This window comes from Macrobrachium rosenbergii, chromosome 48 (assembly GCF_040412425.1).
Source record: "Macrobrachium rosenbergii isolate ZJJX-2024 chromosome 48, ASM4041242v1, whole genome shotgun sequence".
NCBI lineage: Eukaryota > Metazoa > Arthropoda > Malacostraca > Decapoda > Palaemonidae > Macrobrachium > Macrobrachium rosenbergii.
The window spans coordinates 59,531,643-59,550,877 of record NC_089788.1 but is presented as its reverse complement, the minus strand read 5'-3'; the positions used below and the strand labels follow the sequence as shown (position 1 = coordinate 59,550,877).

General features: G+C 37.2%; 1 protein-coding gene across 2 annotated transcripts in view; it reads right to left on the bottom strand.

The window, feature by feature from the left end:
* Positions 1-2,352: 2,352 nt before the first annotated feature.
* The window catches only part of not (non-stop), a 31,690-nt gene continuing 14,807 nt past the window's right edge, over positions 2,353-19,235 (bottom strand). For both annotated transcript variants that reach the window (XM_067091902.1, XM_067091903.1), the window contains exons 7-11: positions 14,105-14,247; positions 12,860-12,963; positions 12,201-12,352; positions 11,765-11,914; positions 2,353-9,175 (exon numbers count right to left, since the gene is read on the bottom strand). In XM_067091902.1, the coding sequence (XP_066948003.1) occupies positions 9,133-9,175; positions 11,765-11,914; positions 12,201-12,352; positions 12,860-12,963; positions 14,105-14,247 (592 nt within the window). In that variant the 3' untranslated portion in view covers positions 2,353-9,132. The remainder of the gene's footprint in view (positions 9,176-11,764; positions 11,915-12,200; positions 12,353-12,859; positions 12,964-14,104; positions 14,248-19,235) is intronic.

Genomic DNA, 19,235 nt, shown 5'->3' with positions numbered 1-19,235 from the left:
TCAGGGGCTTTTAGAACTTCGCCTGTTGAAAGCATATATGTCGACACAGATCATTTTCCCCTTGATCTAAGAAGGCAAGAGCTAGGGTTGCGATACATGGCTAGAATGAAAAGTGCTCCCAAAAATCCCTCCTTTCAAGTACTAAAGGAAACAGACTCGAAGTTTTTCTGGTACAAGAGCTTCTAAACCATTGCAAATTCGACTGAATGAGGATGTTAGGAATAATCATCTTAAATCCCAGAAAGTCCTGGAAGTAGAATATCCTGTGAATCCTCCATGGCTTATCCCAGAAGCATCAGTATGTAAGAAACTGTTTAACAAAAAGGACTGCACTGAAGAAGAGATTGGGGGAAAATTCTTAGAGCACGATGTTACCCATACTAATTTTACAAAAATCTATACAGATGGATCAAAGTCAGATAGTGGTGTTGGTTGCGCTGTTATCCTTGGTGATACAGCGTAAACAGCTAAATTACCTGACTGCATCAATATTTACTGCTGAATTAACAGCCGTAGTCTCTGCCCTAGATTTAGTTTTTCAAAGTAGTGACTCTAATTTTGTCATATACTCAGACTCGAGAAGCACCTTAGAAGCTGTTAAAAAATTTAATAGCTTTCATCCATTAATTCAAAAAGTTCACGAGTGGCTTTTTCGTATATATTGTCGACGTAAATCAGTCTTTCTGTTGGGCCCCTTCTCACGTGGGGATTCGCGGAAACGAGATGGCAGACAGGGAAGCGAAAGCTGCTAGTATTTTATCAGAAGCCTCTCAGAAAAGTGCCTCATACAGACCTAAAAGGTCCCATTAGATCTTATGTTTTAAATAAATGGCAAGAAAGGTGGACTTCTCTTCTTGCCAATAATAAGAAATATACAAATATTAGGGATAATATACAGTACTACCGTGGTCTTCGTCATTCCAGCTTGACAGACGAACAGAGGTTATTTTAACCAGATTAAGGATTGGGCACACTTGTCTAACCCATCAGTTTATTTTAGAAGGAAGCAGCCATCCAGAGTGTGCTTACTGTGACGAGACACTAACAGTGAAGCACATTCTGGTGGTCTGCCCCAGATATTTTAACCAAAGAGAAAGATATTTTCAGGGTAAATCCCTGTCTGATATTTTGGGAGATGCAGATATTTCTGCTATCATCTCTTTTTAATGTTAAAATTTTTAACGATATTTAATTTTAATTATTTATTACATCACGTAGAATTTTAATGACATTAAATTTTTCATGTATATATCACATCATACTGTACATTAAACTTCATACCCTTATGTATTGGTCACATCACTTAATTTTATTTATTAATCATTTCCTTCATGAATTCATAACTTAAACATAATTTATTTTCTCTCCATTACGGCACTGAATGGCCTTCTTGGCCCCAGTGCCTGGGCTTTTGCCCTAAATATCATACATCCATCCATCCATCTGCATAGTTCGCAGAGACCGCTGGTACAAAGATTTACAGGTGACCTGAGGTCAAACTAGTTCCTTAAAAACAGGACAGGTTCATACAGAGAACAGTGATAAACAACGTCTGACATATGAAATAAATAACTTGTTACTTGTACATAATGCATGACTGCTTTGAAAGACAACAAATACACAGTTTACAATTCTGATGATAAATATATATTCCGCTTGACCTTAGGTCAGGAAAGACACCACAGAAAACGGGATGTTCTCCACAGAGAACGCATTGAGCGGGGACTTGACAGTATTCCTGGGTGGGAAGAACCAACCAGTTGATTAAGAGTACCCAGATTTCTCCCACCAATGGGTAAGCCTCCTGTTTATAGAGTGAAAGTTTGTAAGTATAGGAACAGATTGCATGCTTTGAGAGTAATTTGCTCTTTTCCTAACACACAAACCTGAAGTTCTTTACATTAATGGCCCACCTCAGCCACCCCTCACTCTGATTCCTGGGCTGGAAGGCAAATTGGAGTACATATGGACAGGTGGGTAGGGATTTCCCCTACCTTTCAATAATTAATGACCTTGTCTGAAAGTTAAACAGATGATCCAGCTCATTTTTGCAAGCTAAATCCCTATACAGGGTATAAAGAACTTCAGGTTATGTTAGGAAAAATCCAAATTACTTTTAAAATTTGCTATTTTGACTTAGTTGCACTTATTTACCCAATCTAGTGAAGATGAGACAGTATAATTTATTTACTTCATTCTTAGAACAATATCTCTGGCCTCTGAGAATTCAGAATTTCCACTATGTGGTTTAATTCAATTCCTATTATAACTAGCCATAAATATTAGTTAATCCAACCCTTGTTTGTAATAAAAGAAGTTAATAAGTCTACGACAGGTTATAAAAACGAAACGTGACTGTTACTTAAGTTTACTGAGACTGAGCCTTGACATGAAGCCCGGGCGCGGCGCCCCGCCGTGTATCACAGATAGTGGCTGGTCACAAGGTGGTTATACAAGCTAAGGCAACACTCACTCCCTACACTCATTGCTTCCATAAAAAATCTAATCTTTTACAACTTGAAACACAACTGCAGACAGACAATATGAACATACATACAAGCTCTGGCCACTCGCTAGGAACAGCTTTGTGAACATCTGAACACATACAATCTATCACATAAATAATTCAATATCTTTCCTTCCAATGATATGTCAATGTAAACCTTCATTTGGGGATACTTTCGTCACAAAAAAAGGAAGCACAAACCATCCAAAATGAAAGGTTGAAAAATAAAAGCAAGAACACTTACAGAAAAGTACAGATACCACAATAGCCACCTCCTACACTTCTTTAGATTTATTCTTTCATATGCAAAATTTTATGATAACTCCACTCAATTTTTGGACATTCAAGAAAAAGAAATTGTTATGTCCTATTTTTATCTATGCATATTATATTTTAACTAAGTACAAACCTCAGCTTTATCTGTTACTGGCAGAGAAAGCAGACCTTTCAAAATTGACCTACTACACACAGTACCAGCAGTGAATAGAGGGCAAGCTTACGATATAAAGGATTGTAGGACAGTTAATATAATATAGTGTTTCTGTAGTGACATACACTCTAATAATTTACTTCTGGTGTGTACAGATGATTACACCATTGGCAATGGTGGTATCTTCTAACTGTGGCAGTAAGAGATAGCACTGTGACTAAACCAAATGATGGAATTTTTTTTCATTATTTCCCTGCAATGGGTTTTAATGTGAATTATGAAAGTTTGTTTTGTTGACCTGACATGAACAATTTGGTTATTCAATATTTACCTGTAGTTGATGATCATTATGACTACCAACCTTTATGCAAAGTGTGAGGTAGGCTGTGACCAGCCCTTCTTACAAGCATTTCCTCTTGCAGAAGATCCTGTGAAGCCAAAAACTTGACATTCCTGTGAGGGCAAAATCCATCACTTGAAGTAAATTTATGCTAAAAAATTATAAACAATTTTGCCTTTAAGCTTTTGTTTTGGAGTTCTTGTGTAAGTTGTATATAATATATACAAATATTTTTACTAGTACTAATTAATTTTTTCCTCTAGTTCAACAAGTTCAAACATTGGTGGTATACTGCATACTTATAAATTCCCAAAATTGCAAAGAAAGTAGGCAATGCTCACATCTGTTATTTTGGTATGAATGGTAGTCTACTCTGTCAGATTTTTCCATCATAAGAAATCCTAAAATACTCTGGTTCCTTCAGGTATGAACCAAAGACCAGTTGGTCTTTCTAGTTTAACAGTAGGACACAAGATAAGGATGTTCCTACAAAGGAGTAAGAGTGAGACCAGAGTGTCCTTGCTTCAAAACTCTAATCAAGGCCAGGTTGTTCCAGCAGCAGAATAGGTATGAAATCTTTGTTCCACATTCAGGCCACATCGCTGTCCCTAGTTCAAAACTCAAGGCAGTGCAATAAACATGGTCCTGCCAGAGGAGTAAACTAAACCCGATTTCCCAGAACTGCAACTGAAGCCTGACTACTCTAATGAACTAGCTTCAAGGCAGAACCCTTGACCCCCAAAGTTCCAGCTTCAGGGAAGAGTGCAAGAAAGTATTGTTTCATGGCTAAGATATGTCATAGCCCTAAAGGTTCTAAAGAAAGAAATACAGTAAGAAGCTCCTTTCATTCCAGCTATGAGAAATACAACAAACTCCATTATTCAAGTTTCATAATGGCACTTTACTCCCTGTGTCATTCCATACCTATCATCCCAACATCACGGAGCATGTGGGGTTCTTTTCACCTTCTGTGATCCCAACATCAAAGAGCATGTGGAGGCTGCTTCTTTTCAAAGAGCATGTAAGAGTTTCTTCTTTTCATGCCACAACAGACTGAAGGCTCCATTGCTCCAACCTCAAAACCACCACTGAGACACCTCATCTTTCCAGTTGCCTACACCAACAGTCTTTGCAGACTCATTCATCCAAGGTAGTCACTACACAAGGTTCCATCATGCTATTTGGTAGCTGACAGATTAGAAGCCCTGCCACTCTAGCTTGAGTCACCCTTCAAAGAAACTCCATTGTTTCAGCCTGACAGTCACCTCACCAGAGCCCCTGTGATTCCAGGTTGGTAGTCACTCTCTTAAGATTCTGTAATTCCTGTATGACAGTCATCCCACTTGGAATACTGTCATTCAAGCTTGACAGTTATCCTGACCTGCTTGGTTTCAGCTCAATTGTCATCCCACTAGTGACTCCATCTTTCAGGCTTTACAGCCACAATGGAATTTCAGTTTCACAACCACATCTATGGCCTTGTCTTTCATAGCCCATGTTGTATCAGCTTCATGGCAGGATATAATAATCATATCACTAGTTTTCCCACTTTTATGAAAGAACAGTGGAACTTCTAGCCCATCCAACTTTGTGGCAGAACACAAAATTGAAAAAAAAGAGGATCTCAAACATTTCTGTTTTAGGACAGTATTGCAGCCTCAAGACAGGGCTCAAGGACCTCCTTCATTGTAACATGATGGCAGAATGTGAAGGCCCGTCACTGCAGCATCAGGGAGTGACATGACAACCCCTGTCATTTCAGCATTAGAACAAAACATGAGGACCCCTGTTGTTGTAGCATCAGGGCAAAACACGACTTGTTTTTTCCATTCAGGGCAAAACACAAGACTTGTTTTTTCCATCAGGGCAGAACACGAGGACCCCTGTCATTTTGACATCTGGGCAAAATATGGGGACAACTGTCATTGCAGCATCAGAACACAAGAGAAGGCAGAATACAAGGGCCCCTAACATTGCTCATTGCAGAACCAGGGAAAGATACAAGGACTCCAGTCTTTGTAGCATTACAGCAGAACATGAAATCAGGTTATGGGCAAGAAAGATAATTTCAGGGCATGATACCATTACTCCTAGTCTTTTCAGTTTCACAGTGAAACAAACAGCTGCAGGATAGACCATGAGGCCCCAGAAGTTTCAAATTCAGGACAGGAAATTAGGCTTGAAAACCTTCCAGATCAGAAATTCAGAGCAAGACACGAGGTCCCCGGTCCTTTCTGCACTAGAACAGGACAGGAGGACTGATGTTATCCAACTTCAGGGATGGACAAGAGGACACCAATCACTTCAGTTTCAGGGCAGGAGAGGATGACCTAAACCATTTCACTTTCTGGCAAGGAAACAGCCACAGATGAACAAGGAGAAAAATTTAATTTTCACCAAATAATAAAATATAATTATACTACTGATTATTTTTGTCAAAGGTGTGATAGCCTTCACATTTTCAGACATGTGGGAAGCCTTGTAAAAGGTGAAATAGCCTTCACATTTTTAGACAATGATTATAAGGAAAGCAAAGAACAGGCAACAGGTACACAAAGAAAACTAGTATTTTGATATCAAAATTTCATTACTGACTGTGGTAGTGAAATAAGGAAGAGAGGGGTTCAACTGAATGATAAAAAAAATCTCATACCACCTCAGTCAAACAATGCTTGCATTACACTGATACCAGCAGCATATCAAACAATGCTTGCATTACACTGATACCAGCAGCATAATGTTAAACTGGAAAAGTAGTAAGTAGCTTCCCAATCCCTCTTTGGAAGCATGCCCTAACCTTTTAAGCACCACTGGCACATTAGTAGTAGTATACGTCAATTTAGAATCCTACACACACTTACTGCCTTTGGGATATAAAGAATATGTAAAGTACAGGGTTTGTACTTAAGTATGCCATAATCCACTTGAAAACTATCTATCAAACTACAAACACAAAGAACACCTGAGATGCATGGTATTCAGCAAAGGCTGCCCAAGGCCAAACTCGACCATCTTTACAACAGTGATAGTGTAAGCAAGATCTGAAAATAAACATATCAAAGTAAACCTTAACCCGTTCATGCAGGATGAAGCTGTAGTCATAAATAACACAATCTTAAGAATGTACATAAAAGCTTTCTGATTGGATGATATTATGATATTGAAAAAAGCAAGGACTAATTACAATACCTAACTCTTGCATTTGTTGTGGAATGTTCTTACAATATCTGCAAAGAACACATCTGTATTGCACATGGATATATTATTCCAAAACCATTAATACTGACAACACACTGGGTCTTTTTAGATCTGCAATGTCTATTACAAAAATTATAAATAGAAAACAAAGACTGGCTTGATACTTTTTGGCACATCATGTACCATGCCAAACTTACACTTTCCCATTTCATTAGCAAGACCATCTTTAGCGGCTTTGATAAAAATTTTAGGAAAACTCCAACCATTCCTTACGATTAAAAACCAGATACACTTAACACCACCTGTGTTATTTACAAAATAACCATTTCTGTGGCAAACACAAAGAATCCATGTCATACAGATATGCAACAGCTTCTTAGTTGGCTATATTTTTTTCCATTTCTATAATTTTGTGGTCAAAAGTATATAAAACTGGTATGACAAATTTAAAAACTTTGAATCCTGTAAAAAAAAACTAGTAGTAAGTACCCTACAATATTTCCGTACATCTGCTCCAGGATTAACACACACAAACCTCAGCAATGTAAAAATCTGAAGAAAATTTTTCGTAACTACATCCTAACACACACTGCATGTCTTGCATACCTGGTTATTGAAGTAACTTTCACGCTACACGATGATACTTGCTACTGTTAATTTATGACAAACTTACTAAATAATGGCAATGGAGCTTTCAAAAACGTAGGTAAGAATGAGTGTAATTCACATCCATTTTCCCAAAAATACAAAGTCTAAAGTTCTTGTAGAAGAATTTCTGCCATGTTGAATGACATTAAACAGCACCCAACAGTCTAAAATCTGCCTGTGCACAAGATACTATAGGCATTTACAAAAAGAGTACAAAAGCCTACTTATACTTCTAAAGAATTGCACAATATGATACCCTATAGATCTACAAGATTTATTCGCACCCATATATTGGCAAAATAATGACGTGGCGGACTTGAGGTATGTTAGGGGAGGCAACTCTGGTGCAGTCCCTCCACTTTATCAGAAAGTGATGCTTCTTCAACAGCAAGAATTAGCCTGAAATGTCTATTGACTTGCCAAAGTTCATCCGAAGCATGACTATTACCAACTAAGTCTTGCGACTTTCACTCTGCAGCATCAACAAAACTTTTAAATCAAGTTGTAAAATAGCAACTATTCTTCATGACCTTCCTTTAACCTTAAGTAATGAACATAATAAAAACATGGACCACTGTTTACAACCAATTATAAAATGTCTCGGCCTTTCAATATCAATAAAATAAAAAATAGACTACAAGGGACAAATCAGGCCAGACAATCCACACACTGACGACTTTTGACAAGTGACTAACATATGAACCACCAAGTCACAGCAGAGGAAGAGAGGAATACTATATATTGATTACCCTATTGATGTACATTTGATTGAAAATGGGCTTAATTCAAGAGTGCTCTTGTCAAACATGCCAGCATTCATCCATCCATGTATACACACATTCTCCATCCTTTTTTTCTCTCTCTCTCTCCAAAATTTTTAACTTTGGCTTAGTTCCTGAAGATTTACTTCACTTTTTTAAGTAGTCCCATACACATGAACATGCAGAATATATTCCCAACATTAGACATGACAATTAAAGATACATACAATTATAATAATAAAAAAAAAATGCCCATAATACTGTTTGTGTATTAAATATCTCAATCCATTAAGAATCAAATGATTATTACACAGCCCTATGAATGAAACTTATGAAATCAATATTCTCCTAATGAAAAAGCCATAGGCTCAAAAACAAACAAAATGTTTGGTAGAAAAATTAAATGAGAGAATATTACTACGTATGAAGCTTCTTGACCCCAAGAAGAATTATTAATTATTAGATCCTGTTCCCACAACCGACACCAGGAACCACAAGTGTTCCATCCCAGTTAGATACCCGTCCAAGGTAACTCAAATATCCACTTTTCTATGTTATGCATATGATCTGACCCCCACATAAGCCACTGCATTTACTTTAAATTTTATGTCAAACTCAGTAAATGGATATAATACTCTGACAAGTGCTACTTAAATGAAAAAGTACACACAGACCTCAATATTTCTGCTGTAAATTACCACATGAAAATATTCTGAACCATTTCATTAACTACTGTAAATATTTCAAAGATTTTACTTTATCTTGTTTTCCACTGATTCTGGACCCAAATGTAAAATTAGAGGCAACGGACTAGATTAAATTCACACCTATTCACCTTTCAGAGCATGAATGGCAAAATGAAATGGGGTATAAAGCACTAATTACACTAAATAATAAATATCAGCTGTAACCGGACACTGCAAAACCCTGCTATTTCTTACTGCAAAGGTTTAGCTCTTTGCAATTACATTTCACTCTCAATATGCACTTGAGACTCCCACACAACTGCTACGGTCATTCAAAGGATGATGAGCCACTGCTAGACGTAGATGAAGTTTCTTTGTCATAAACAGACTTGCCCATCTGTTTGCACCAAACGTCAATTTGACCGAGTGAGCTGCTCTGTCAGAACACTGACTCCTGGCATTTTATTTTCTCTGTCAGAGCATGATAATCAGGCTTTGAAAGTCAGTTGAGATTACAGAAAAGAATAATCATGAAACTCAATGTGGAACTGATACAAATTTTTTCAATCATACTCCAGAATCTGCTTGTGATAAAAGAGTAGGTACCTGAAAAAAACAAAATTGTTTTTGAACTTGCAGATGGGAATTCTTTCTTCAAGCAAAACATTTGAAAGTACGTACCTGATAAAATAAAATTATCTGAATTTGCAAATGGGAATTCTTCATACAAAACATTTTTTTTTATTTTCAGTCTTAAAAACTTACATTACTTTAACAATGATATATCTGAATCCTTTATTAACACAGCTTTAAACATTCCCTTCTTTCAGTGGCAAAAACCTTACTATTCTCAATTTTAAAAACTAAATGAAGCTTAATTCTTTCTTATTGGTCTACTGAAAAGGGACTTGATAATAACTAATAATAATTCATGTTCCATAGCTACAAACACCATATTTTTGTTTATTCATGCTCCTATCCCAAGTTACAAGTGAATAATAGTGCCAGCAAAGCAATAGTCAGTAATGGGAAAGACAACCTAACTGCTTGGATTGTTCCCAGTCTGCCTGGAATGTTCCATTTCTTCTGTCAAATGCTTAATTCCTTAATTCTGTCTGCACACCAGATTTGTACCAAATAGAAAAGGTGAGAAGAGGGCACCAATAGTAAAAGTTAGTGCATTGTGCCTATACAGAATTACTTGTGGTGCTTAATAGTTTCTAGAAAGAGTAAATATTCTTAGAGTTTCATGTTTTATTTGAAAGATCACCTTTCTCCTTTAGTATCTACATGCATAAGGATCCAACAAAGTTCAGTATCCATACAAGTTTCACATACAGGCAGTCCCCGGTTAACGGCAGGGTTCCGTTCTAATAATGTGATAACTGAAAATCGCCACTAACCGAAATTAGGCAATAATTTCGGCGCTTTGTCGGCAATTTTCGGGGTTTATCGATAATTGGGTATTGGCACCTCTGTTAGATGTGTATCAGCGCCAATACCCAATTATCAACGCTGTTAAGCAGAAATCGATGACTTTTGGCGCCAAAAATTGCCGATTTTTGTCACTAGACAAGCGCCATAAAACCAGATCGCCACTAACCGGGGACTGCCTGTATTTGTATGGAGAGTTTAACTGACAGACAAGGAAATTTCTGGACAGTAATTTTCAAGTGCTTTTATGGCACTCCCAGAAATGCTGGAAATTATGCAGAAATTCACCCAGCGATGTGGCTCTTCATACTATGATATGCTGTTGGTTACAACTAAGATCATCACAAAATATTTTATCTGTCAATTTTGCACTACCTTTCCAAGCAGAAGCAGGACCTTGAAAGGTGGCTATCAAGTAATCCTATTTTAAATTGGTATCTAATTCTTAGATGGATTAATTAATACATGTCCAAACTTTAAACATATTAATTTACTGATAGCCAATTAATATTGGCAACACAAATGCCATTGTCACTGGTGCACTATACTGTCTGTCATTTAATATGTTGGTTAAGACTTGATAACACTCACTTCCCATTATTAACTCTAGGAAGTTTAATGATGCCACAGAGTTAAAATGCTCACATAGGGCTGGCCCATAGGGTTTGTCTTTAATAGTAAAATTTAAATTTTATCTAAAGAACTGCAACCCACTGGGGGTTAGTACCATCAGTGCACCTCATGCGTTGCACTGTAGTCATTACTTAAGGGTCTTTGCAGCGTCCCTTTCACTCCTTTTAAGTACTATACTTCCACTCACATCATCTTCCTTCCACCTTGCTGTCCACCTAACAACTGTTTCATAGTGCAACTGCGAGGTTTTCCTCCTGTTACACATTAAAACCTTTTTACTCTCAATTTCCTTTAAACGCTAAAACCTTTTTACTCTAAATTTTCTTTAACACTGAATGACCTCACAGATCCCAGCACTTAGCCTAAATTTTATATTTCATTCCATTCCTAATAAACTACAGTTTTTGTAAATTTAATAAAGATGCTCCTCTACTCACTATGGGGATATGTTCAGAAAAACTCACAGTAAATGGAAAATCTTTTAAGGCATAATAGAAACTCCATGCCACAGAACATCAAAGCTTGACCTACATTAAATGCTCAGAAATCCAAGACCCTTCTATAAGCTTTATGCATAGTACAAACAAAAATGGAGAAGACCCTCTTCGTGCCAGCTTCATATACTATGGCTCCATAAGCTTAATTTTTATTTCACCACCTCAATTTCTTAGTACTTTCTCATGCAGTGCATAGGTCATTTTAGTGTTGCCTGATATTTACCCTGTAATTCTTACTTCTGTAGGGTGGAGACACATTTGGGTATCCTTTTCCTTTGCTAAATAGAGTATACTGTACATGTAAATGTAAAATATACAGGAAAATGTTCACATAAGTAAGGCTGATGTTTCTTCCTGGCTTGGCAGGATACATTTACAACAGGATTAATGAAGGAATACTGTGATCTAAATGCAAACAGTCAGACAGTGGAATAGTTCCAGAGATTATCTTTTGGTCATAGTGAACTCTGTTGGTTGGTGGGCAAGGCCATCCTTAAAATTGCTGAGGCTTTATTACAGTGACATGTTCTATACCTTGATCTTCACCTTTACTTGATATACCTTTCAAGATAAAATAATCTTGTCTGTAACATAAACGAATTTAAGGTCATAAATAAACTGGTAATCTTACCCCTCACTCTGCAAAACATCCTGGATAGTGGCTCGGGTTATCATGTGGTCATCACACTTGTACCACTGATCGCGATGCTGCCGGACATACGCTGTGTAATGCCCAGCATCTAAATTGCCTACGTGATTAACAACTGCAAAAAGTGAGTACCTGGAACAAATATGTATGAAGTAGTGACATACAATGAGACCTTAAATCATGGTTAACAAATTACCTAAAAGGCATCTTGAATTTAAACTCCCAGTTAATTAAACCAGCTGATCAAATCCAAAATTGTGAATTTCCAAGTTTAATGACAAAATACCAATGTCCAATTACTCAACTGTTATGAGAGATATACCCTAAAACTATTAGTATAGATACTCCAATCAACAAAAAGGAAATTTATTCCATTATTATCAATAGTAACTCAGCAGCAAGAAAGATGTTTACTCACCTATTATTTATGTCAGTAGGATGTGTTGTGACTCCATTGTGATTGTTGTTGTTATTTCTTCTATTTGACATAAAAGGAGTCATATCTAAATGTTCTGGGAAAGATATAAATGTTGAAATTTTCTTATGTAACCTGTTGCTATGCTCAAACCTCTGAAAATACAAAGAAAAGTTTACATTAATTATAATATGTACACACTAATTGTTGCTGCACATCTTCCAAATAAAGGATGGGATGTGGAGTTTTTAAAAGACAATTATTTCAATGGCATGAATTCTTGTTAGCCAAAAAAAAAACCGTTTCAAAACAAGGTTTTCTTTTCATTTCCTTTTTTTAAAAGGGTTTTCATATGTTCAGTATTACAAAAATTCTTTGAAGTAGTAAACGTGCCTCATATAAGCCTATCTACATCATCGACACCTGGCTACCTCTTGAAACTCCATCTGAAGGGTTGGCTACAAGAAAGGAGCCTACAGTTACATCTAAAACCATTTTTTTTTAAATTCAAAGTAATCTCTTGACAGTTTCATATCCATCAATTAACAGTACAACATTCAACACATTCAACAGTTTTCAAATGGCATCTGCCATTTTCATAACGAAGATATCAACATAAACTATGAATCACTGACAACATTCAGATTGTCCAATACACTTACCTTTAAATGGAAACTACAAACTATTGGAAGTTTTTTCATTGTTAACTGCTTTGTTGATTCCTGATAGCTTTGACAACTGCTACATTTTATTTTTGCGCTACTTCCTGGAGAGAGGAGAGAAGAGCACAATTTAAAATGCAACTCATCAAATTTATGCAGTGTTATCAAGAGACCTAATACCTGGATAAAAAATCTGCTAATCTGCATAATGTTCTAAAGATCATAATCCTAAATATCTCAAAACATAAGGAATTTTTTACAATCCCCCCCCCACCTAAACTAAGATGTATAACAGAGGAAATAAAATTAATTCTTTACTGAATGAATATTATTACAGTACTATAAAAATAAATAAAATAATTGGTTGTAATGCTGTTCTTCAGCCAATGAAGTAGTGATTTAATTCAGTGTGATATTTATAAAATTGGCCTGCATCATATCTATTGGATTGCGTATAGCATTTCCTATGCATTAAGATCACACACATATTTTCAGTAATTAAATAACATCTCTAAAACCCATTATAATCAATGAATGGCAGAATATAATGGATAATGAGCATGAGTAACAAATTAAAACAGATCAAGCCCAATGTTAGAATGTGGAATTATTCATACAATAATGAATGGTATACTGTACACATAATTTTGATGCCTTTTAGAATTGGTCACTTTGTTTGAGCCATGGTTATTTGATGAAGGGTCCACAAAACCTAATCCTTTTATGTACAGACTAGAGTAACACTAACAGTCAAACATTTATATAAACACCCAAAATAAAACCAACAAACAAATGTCAAGTTTTGGAAACATCAAAGAAATTTCATCAGAATCTGCATCATTTCAACTGACCCCATTAAAATAATAGTTATTTAATATGTAAAATCTAAACATTATTATTAATATCAAATTCTTTGGGCCAGCTCAGAGAGAGAAATTTGTCAGCTGAATATAAAAACTATTATCCCAGAGCATTTACACTCAGTTCTAACCTAACAATCTCCATTAAACAGTACAACTTATAGTTCATAGCCTAAATACAGCACTAAAATTACAACACATCATCCATAGGAGTCACTGTAGAAAATTAACAACCTTTATACAATTTGCTGTTAATGAAATTGTTTGTGTTTATGACTAGCAAGTAGAAGGAAATGGATGATTAGCTACTTTATAATTAGACTATTATTTGAGCATCAAGGAAACCACTGATTATATTAAACCAACTCTAGGAATTTGGAATTACCTAGATGTTCCGGCCTAGTGAACCGTTCTAAGCAGTCCGTAAGAGAGGTTGGAACACTCTTCTCTGATTTACTGCTGCTGTATGGACATGGCCCAAGGTCCAGAGATATATCCCAAAAAGGATCAATTGTAGTTGAAACTCCGCTGTAAGAGAAATAATATCAATGAGTTCTTAAATGTTACTAAAAGGACTTGATTAATATCAACTAAGGGTGCATTTCAACACAGCCATTCCATTTTTAGCATCACTAAAACAGTTTTTATAAAAAAAAGTTTTTTCATAAAAAGACACTGATCATATACTACCTTGTTTCTATGGCTGCGATATGAGTTCACCATAAGGGGAATGACCCTGTAACAATCCCTGTCCCAGCTATAATCTCCCGTTCTGCCTTTAACTTTTCATCCAATCCCTTTGCTCCCTTCCCACCTAATGTTCCAATTTCCACTTTTCACACCATTTAAAAAAAATTTCCTTCTGGCGAGCCTTGAGATTCTTGAATTGCAACAAAGTGGTTTTGTTAAACTTGTTAAACTTGATAATACTAGTGATAATCTATGGTCATGGAAACCCCCAGTCACACCCTGCTTGCATAAATCAAGATGAAATAATCCTCCAATATCCATACTTACTGGTACTGGTGCCTTACTATTATTGTAGATGCTTTAGCCTCACTTTTCATGGCATGAAAGAGTGTATTCATGGGGCTGGGAGGGCACTCACCATAAGATTAATAGGTCTGTACAAAAATATTTTCCTGTTATAAACAATGGGTTTGTTTGATCACAACTCCTTTAATCACTTGTTACCTGTATTCCTCTTTAGTTGGAAGGTTGAACCTTGCCATTTCTTTGAAATGTAAGCAGCAAATTGCCAGGTTTGAATTAAAAATATTGAAACCTTCACCCAAAACATGGCTTGTATCAAGTATTATAGCAACTATAATAAAACAGTAAAAATATATTTTTAAAAGTAATTTGTATTTTTCCTAGGTATCCAAACCAGAGACTTTTATAAAGTAAGTATTTTCCTTATCCTGAGCTGGAAGTGGTCTTTGATATCTAGAAACAAGATAGTTAACTACTGGTAGGATGGTGGAATTACCAATCGCCTGCTGTCACCAAGCACTTTTCCTTTGGCATCAGGGACTAAGTGGGTTGGTTGAGGTGAGATAATAAAAGGCTCTGGTTTGTTTACTCGGGGAAAAATACAAACTATTTAAAAATTATATTTCCTTCCTATGGGAATACCAACCATCACATTTAATATGAGACTCACCCCTCAAGTGAGAGGTTGTCTCTCAACTGACTGGCAAGTTGAATCTCCACACAGGAATTTCATGATACTGAGCAGGGGATCAATGACTCCAGTAACCACCTACTTGATCTGGCATAGGGATGACAGGGCTTATACGGCCCTGAGCCCTAGCAGGACAGAAGACCAGCCACTCTACCATTCACCCCAGACTTAAGCTCACCACGTATTCAGGCATGCTGCTGTACTTTTTTTGTCTGAGAAGAGCTTGGATAACTACATGGAGATGTGGTGCAGGGACTTGTGTGCAACATCCCTCTGGTAAAGTAAGGTAAAGGAAGTCTGATGTTTCTAAGAACTGGTCCTCATTATGTGTGACACCACAACATTGACCCAAAATGCCAGGGGTGGTCCCACCCCTTGACTTTGTGAGCTTTCACCCAAACTACAAATGTAGACTTCACAATAGTTGAAAACTTGTCTGATTACTGCATGGAGCACCCACACTGGCCAAAGAGGTTGGGTCCTTCCTAGATAGTACCTTATGGCTTGCACTAAGCATAAAAGCACCTTGTCCTGGTGACCACCAACAGAGTCTTAAAAGGGAACTTAGATGCTCTTATATCTGTCAGAAACAAACATGTTCTGATTTTTTGCCACAAACAAACAAGATCAAGAGATTCCTAACCCTCCAAGTGTCAGACCACATAAAACTCTGTGAACTTGCCAATACACTTCACTGAGCTAAGGCTAGCACAAAGAGTGTGAGCTCCCAGTCAAAGGTCCATTGCACCATGTGAGGTGGACTGACAGCACTGTCCCCCTACAGGTAGGTTGATGCCAGTCTGGGGCACAGAGCTTTGAACTGGTAAAGAGTTCCATGGGAGATAAAGTGGAGGTTCTTCCAATGAGTCCTTTGAATCTACAGAAAGCATGAAGCTGCCCTTTTTGATGAGCTTTAAGTTGTTTCCAACTTAAAGCTGGAAGAAACTTGATCAACAGATAGAGAATGATGATCAGTCTTCAGCCACCAGTTGCCTTTACCAGAGAAAAGGCTAATGTAAAACCATGGAGACTAGTCATCTATGACTTCCAACATGTTCTTACCCAAAATTCTTTTCACCTCTGCTGACAGACCGGAATCAATACCAATACCTGAGACTGGGGAGGAAGAGTGGCATGGTCCTTGAAGGGTATCCTGTACCCATCCTGAAGGACACAGACAAACTAGGGCTCTGCCCCATGTCTCTGCCACACTGCCTAATGGCATAACAAGCAATCCCCTACTCTTTGCACCTGGAGAGGGGTGTTGCCAACCACAGCAACCCCCTCATTTTTTCTTCCCGCTTACCTACCTTCCTAGCCAAGGCTGGGGTGGTAGGACTAAAGGCTGGAAGACCCCCCTGCCCTTCCTACAGGAAGTAATCTGAGCACCTTGACTCAGTTTGCCTGGAGGAGGGTGTCTCCCAACACCACAGATGGTGTGGCTGCCCCAAAAGGCTTGGCCACAATTCCTTTTGAACCCACAGGGGGGTTGAAGGAGACTGCAAAGGTGATTAAAGTCTCCTGACTGTCGATTCATTTCCTTCCTACCACCACCACTACCCTTCTATTCAAAAAGAGTAAATAGGTATCTGTAACTGGACTATTCTAGAGCTGAAGTCTCTCAGATGAAACTTGTCTTGAGAAAAGTAAAATGTTATGTCCTGTCGCCTCAAAACAACAACTGACTACAAGTTGACTTGTAGCATTGACTTTCCGAGAGAGGACGAAAAGTCAGTGCTTTCTTTCCCAAACCTACAACCTCCTAAACTTTTCCTTCTCATCATCAAATAATTTCAGTGAAGGTAAAATCAGTGATGTTGCCTAGAAGGCAATGGCAACAGACAACATGGCTCCCAACTTCCATTGCAGAGAAGACTAAACCTTCCTGATGGAGGGGAGGGGGGCACAGTGTGTGCATTGTTTACCCAAACATAATGTATCTGTATTACACTAACACAATGTATCTCTGTACATATACACACATACTGTACATATATAGACTGTAAAATATCTGTACTACACTTACATATATATAACACTAGATTACTGTATTAAGTCCAATACAGAACTGTATTAAATAAATATCAATAGAAACTGTTCCAGACTTCTAGATTACCGTATTAAGTCCAATACAGAACTGTATTACATAAATATCAATAGAAACTGTTCCAGATTTATGCTGAAAAAGAAACATTCTGATGTTTATTTGTAGTATTTTTTTTTATAGTAAATGAGTTTTGTGTTTTTACATCTCAGGAAGAATCAGGCACAAATTCTGTGATAGGCTACATTTTAGCTAGGCTATACTATACACTATTTATTACATGTATTTGTAGAGCCAGTTTATTTTGCAGTTATATCTCTGAGTTCGTAACAGACAAATATGTTATTATGAGCAACAACAGCATTATGTATCAAATGTCAGGAAAAGCATTTCACCTATTTACAAAAGTTTCCCCGCCACCTGATAAAACCTGATGTGCTTAACTTTACCACCTACAGTATCATCCAACAGAGCTTCCACAAAATATCAGTTTTAATTTGCCATAGTCTCTATACAGTAGAACCCCAGTCCTCGACTGTATCAGAACTCAACGTAACCGGATTTTGACACAAAATGTCAGGTACATTTTTCATCGGAGCCTGAACAAAAAATGAAATCCGACCCAATAAACCATGTGATTTTTGTAAAAGTGTTTTGTGTCTCAGTCAGTCGGCGCCAGTTGGCGTTGTTCCTATGCATTGTTTAAACCTCGCTCAGCTGTTCTCCGATTGTTTTTGTATAGTTTTTTTTTTTTTTTTTATATAAAAACATGGGTCCCAAGAAAGCCATTGCAGACAAGCAGAAAAGAAAAATGGTAAGAAACACAACTGAACTTAAAAAGAGATTATTGAAAAGTATGAAAGAGGCATTCAAGTGACTGCTTTAGTGTCTCAGTTTAGCCTGCCGAGATCCACCACAAGTACATTATTAAAGCATAAAGAGGCAATAAAAACTGCTAGTGTTGCTAAGGGGGTTAAGAGTTTGACAAAACAGAGGCCTCCCATAATAGATGAATTAGAAAAATTGTTGTTAGTGTGGATAAACGAAAAACAAGATTGCTGGTGACAGTGTTTGACTATGATCTGCGCTTAGGCTTGAACCTTGCATGCTGATCTTATGAAAAACAAACCTGGATCAAGTAGTACCAAGCATGAGTTTGTGGCTGGTAGGGGATGGTTTGATATGTTTAAGAAAAGAAGTGACATTCATAGTGTTGTAAGGCATGGGGAGGCAGCGAGTGCTGATCAAAATGTTGCCAAAAAGTATGTGAAAGAGTTTCAGCAATTTGTTGATGAAAGTGGCTTTATGCCAAATCAAATCTTTGTGATGAGACAGGACACTTTTGGAAGAAAATGCCACACAGGGCCTATGTTACTGAAGAGTTAAAGAAACTGCCACACAACAAACCAATAAATGATACACTAACTTTGTTACTGTGTGCAAATGCTAGTGGTGATTTAAAAATAAAGCCAAGTTCAATGCTTTGTGGAAATCAAATGCTAAAGCTTGGGTAACAAGGCAAATTTTTAGGGAGTGGATTTGTGAAGTGTCTGCCCTCCAGTGTAAAAAAAATACCCTGAGGAAAACATTTGCCACTCAAGGCAATTCTCATTTTAGACAATGCCCCTGCCCACCCCCAAGACGTGGAATATGAATTAGCAGACGAATTTAGCTGGCTAAAAATAAAATTTTTGTCAACCAGAACCACCTCACTAACACAGCCCATGGACCAGCAGGTCATTTCTAATTTCAAAAAACTGTTTTCTAAGGCACTGTTCCATACGCATT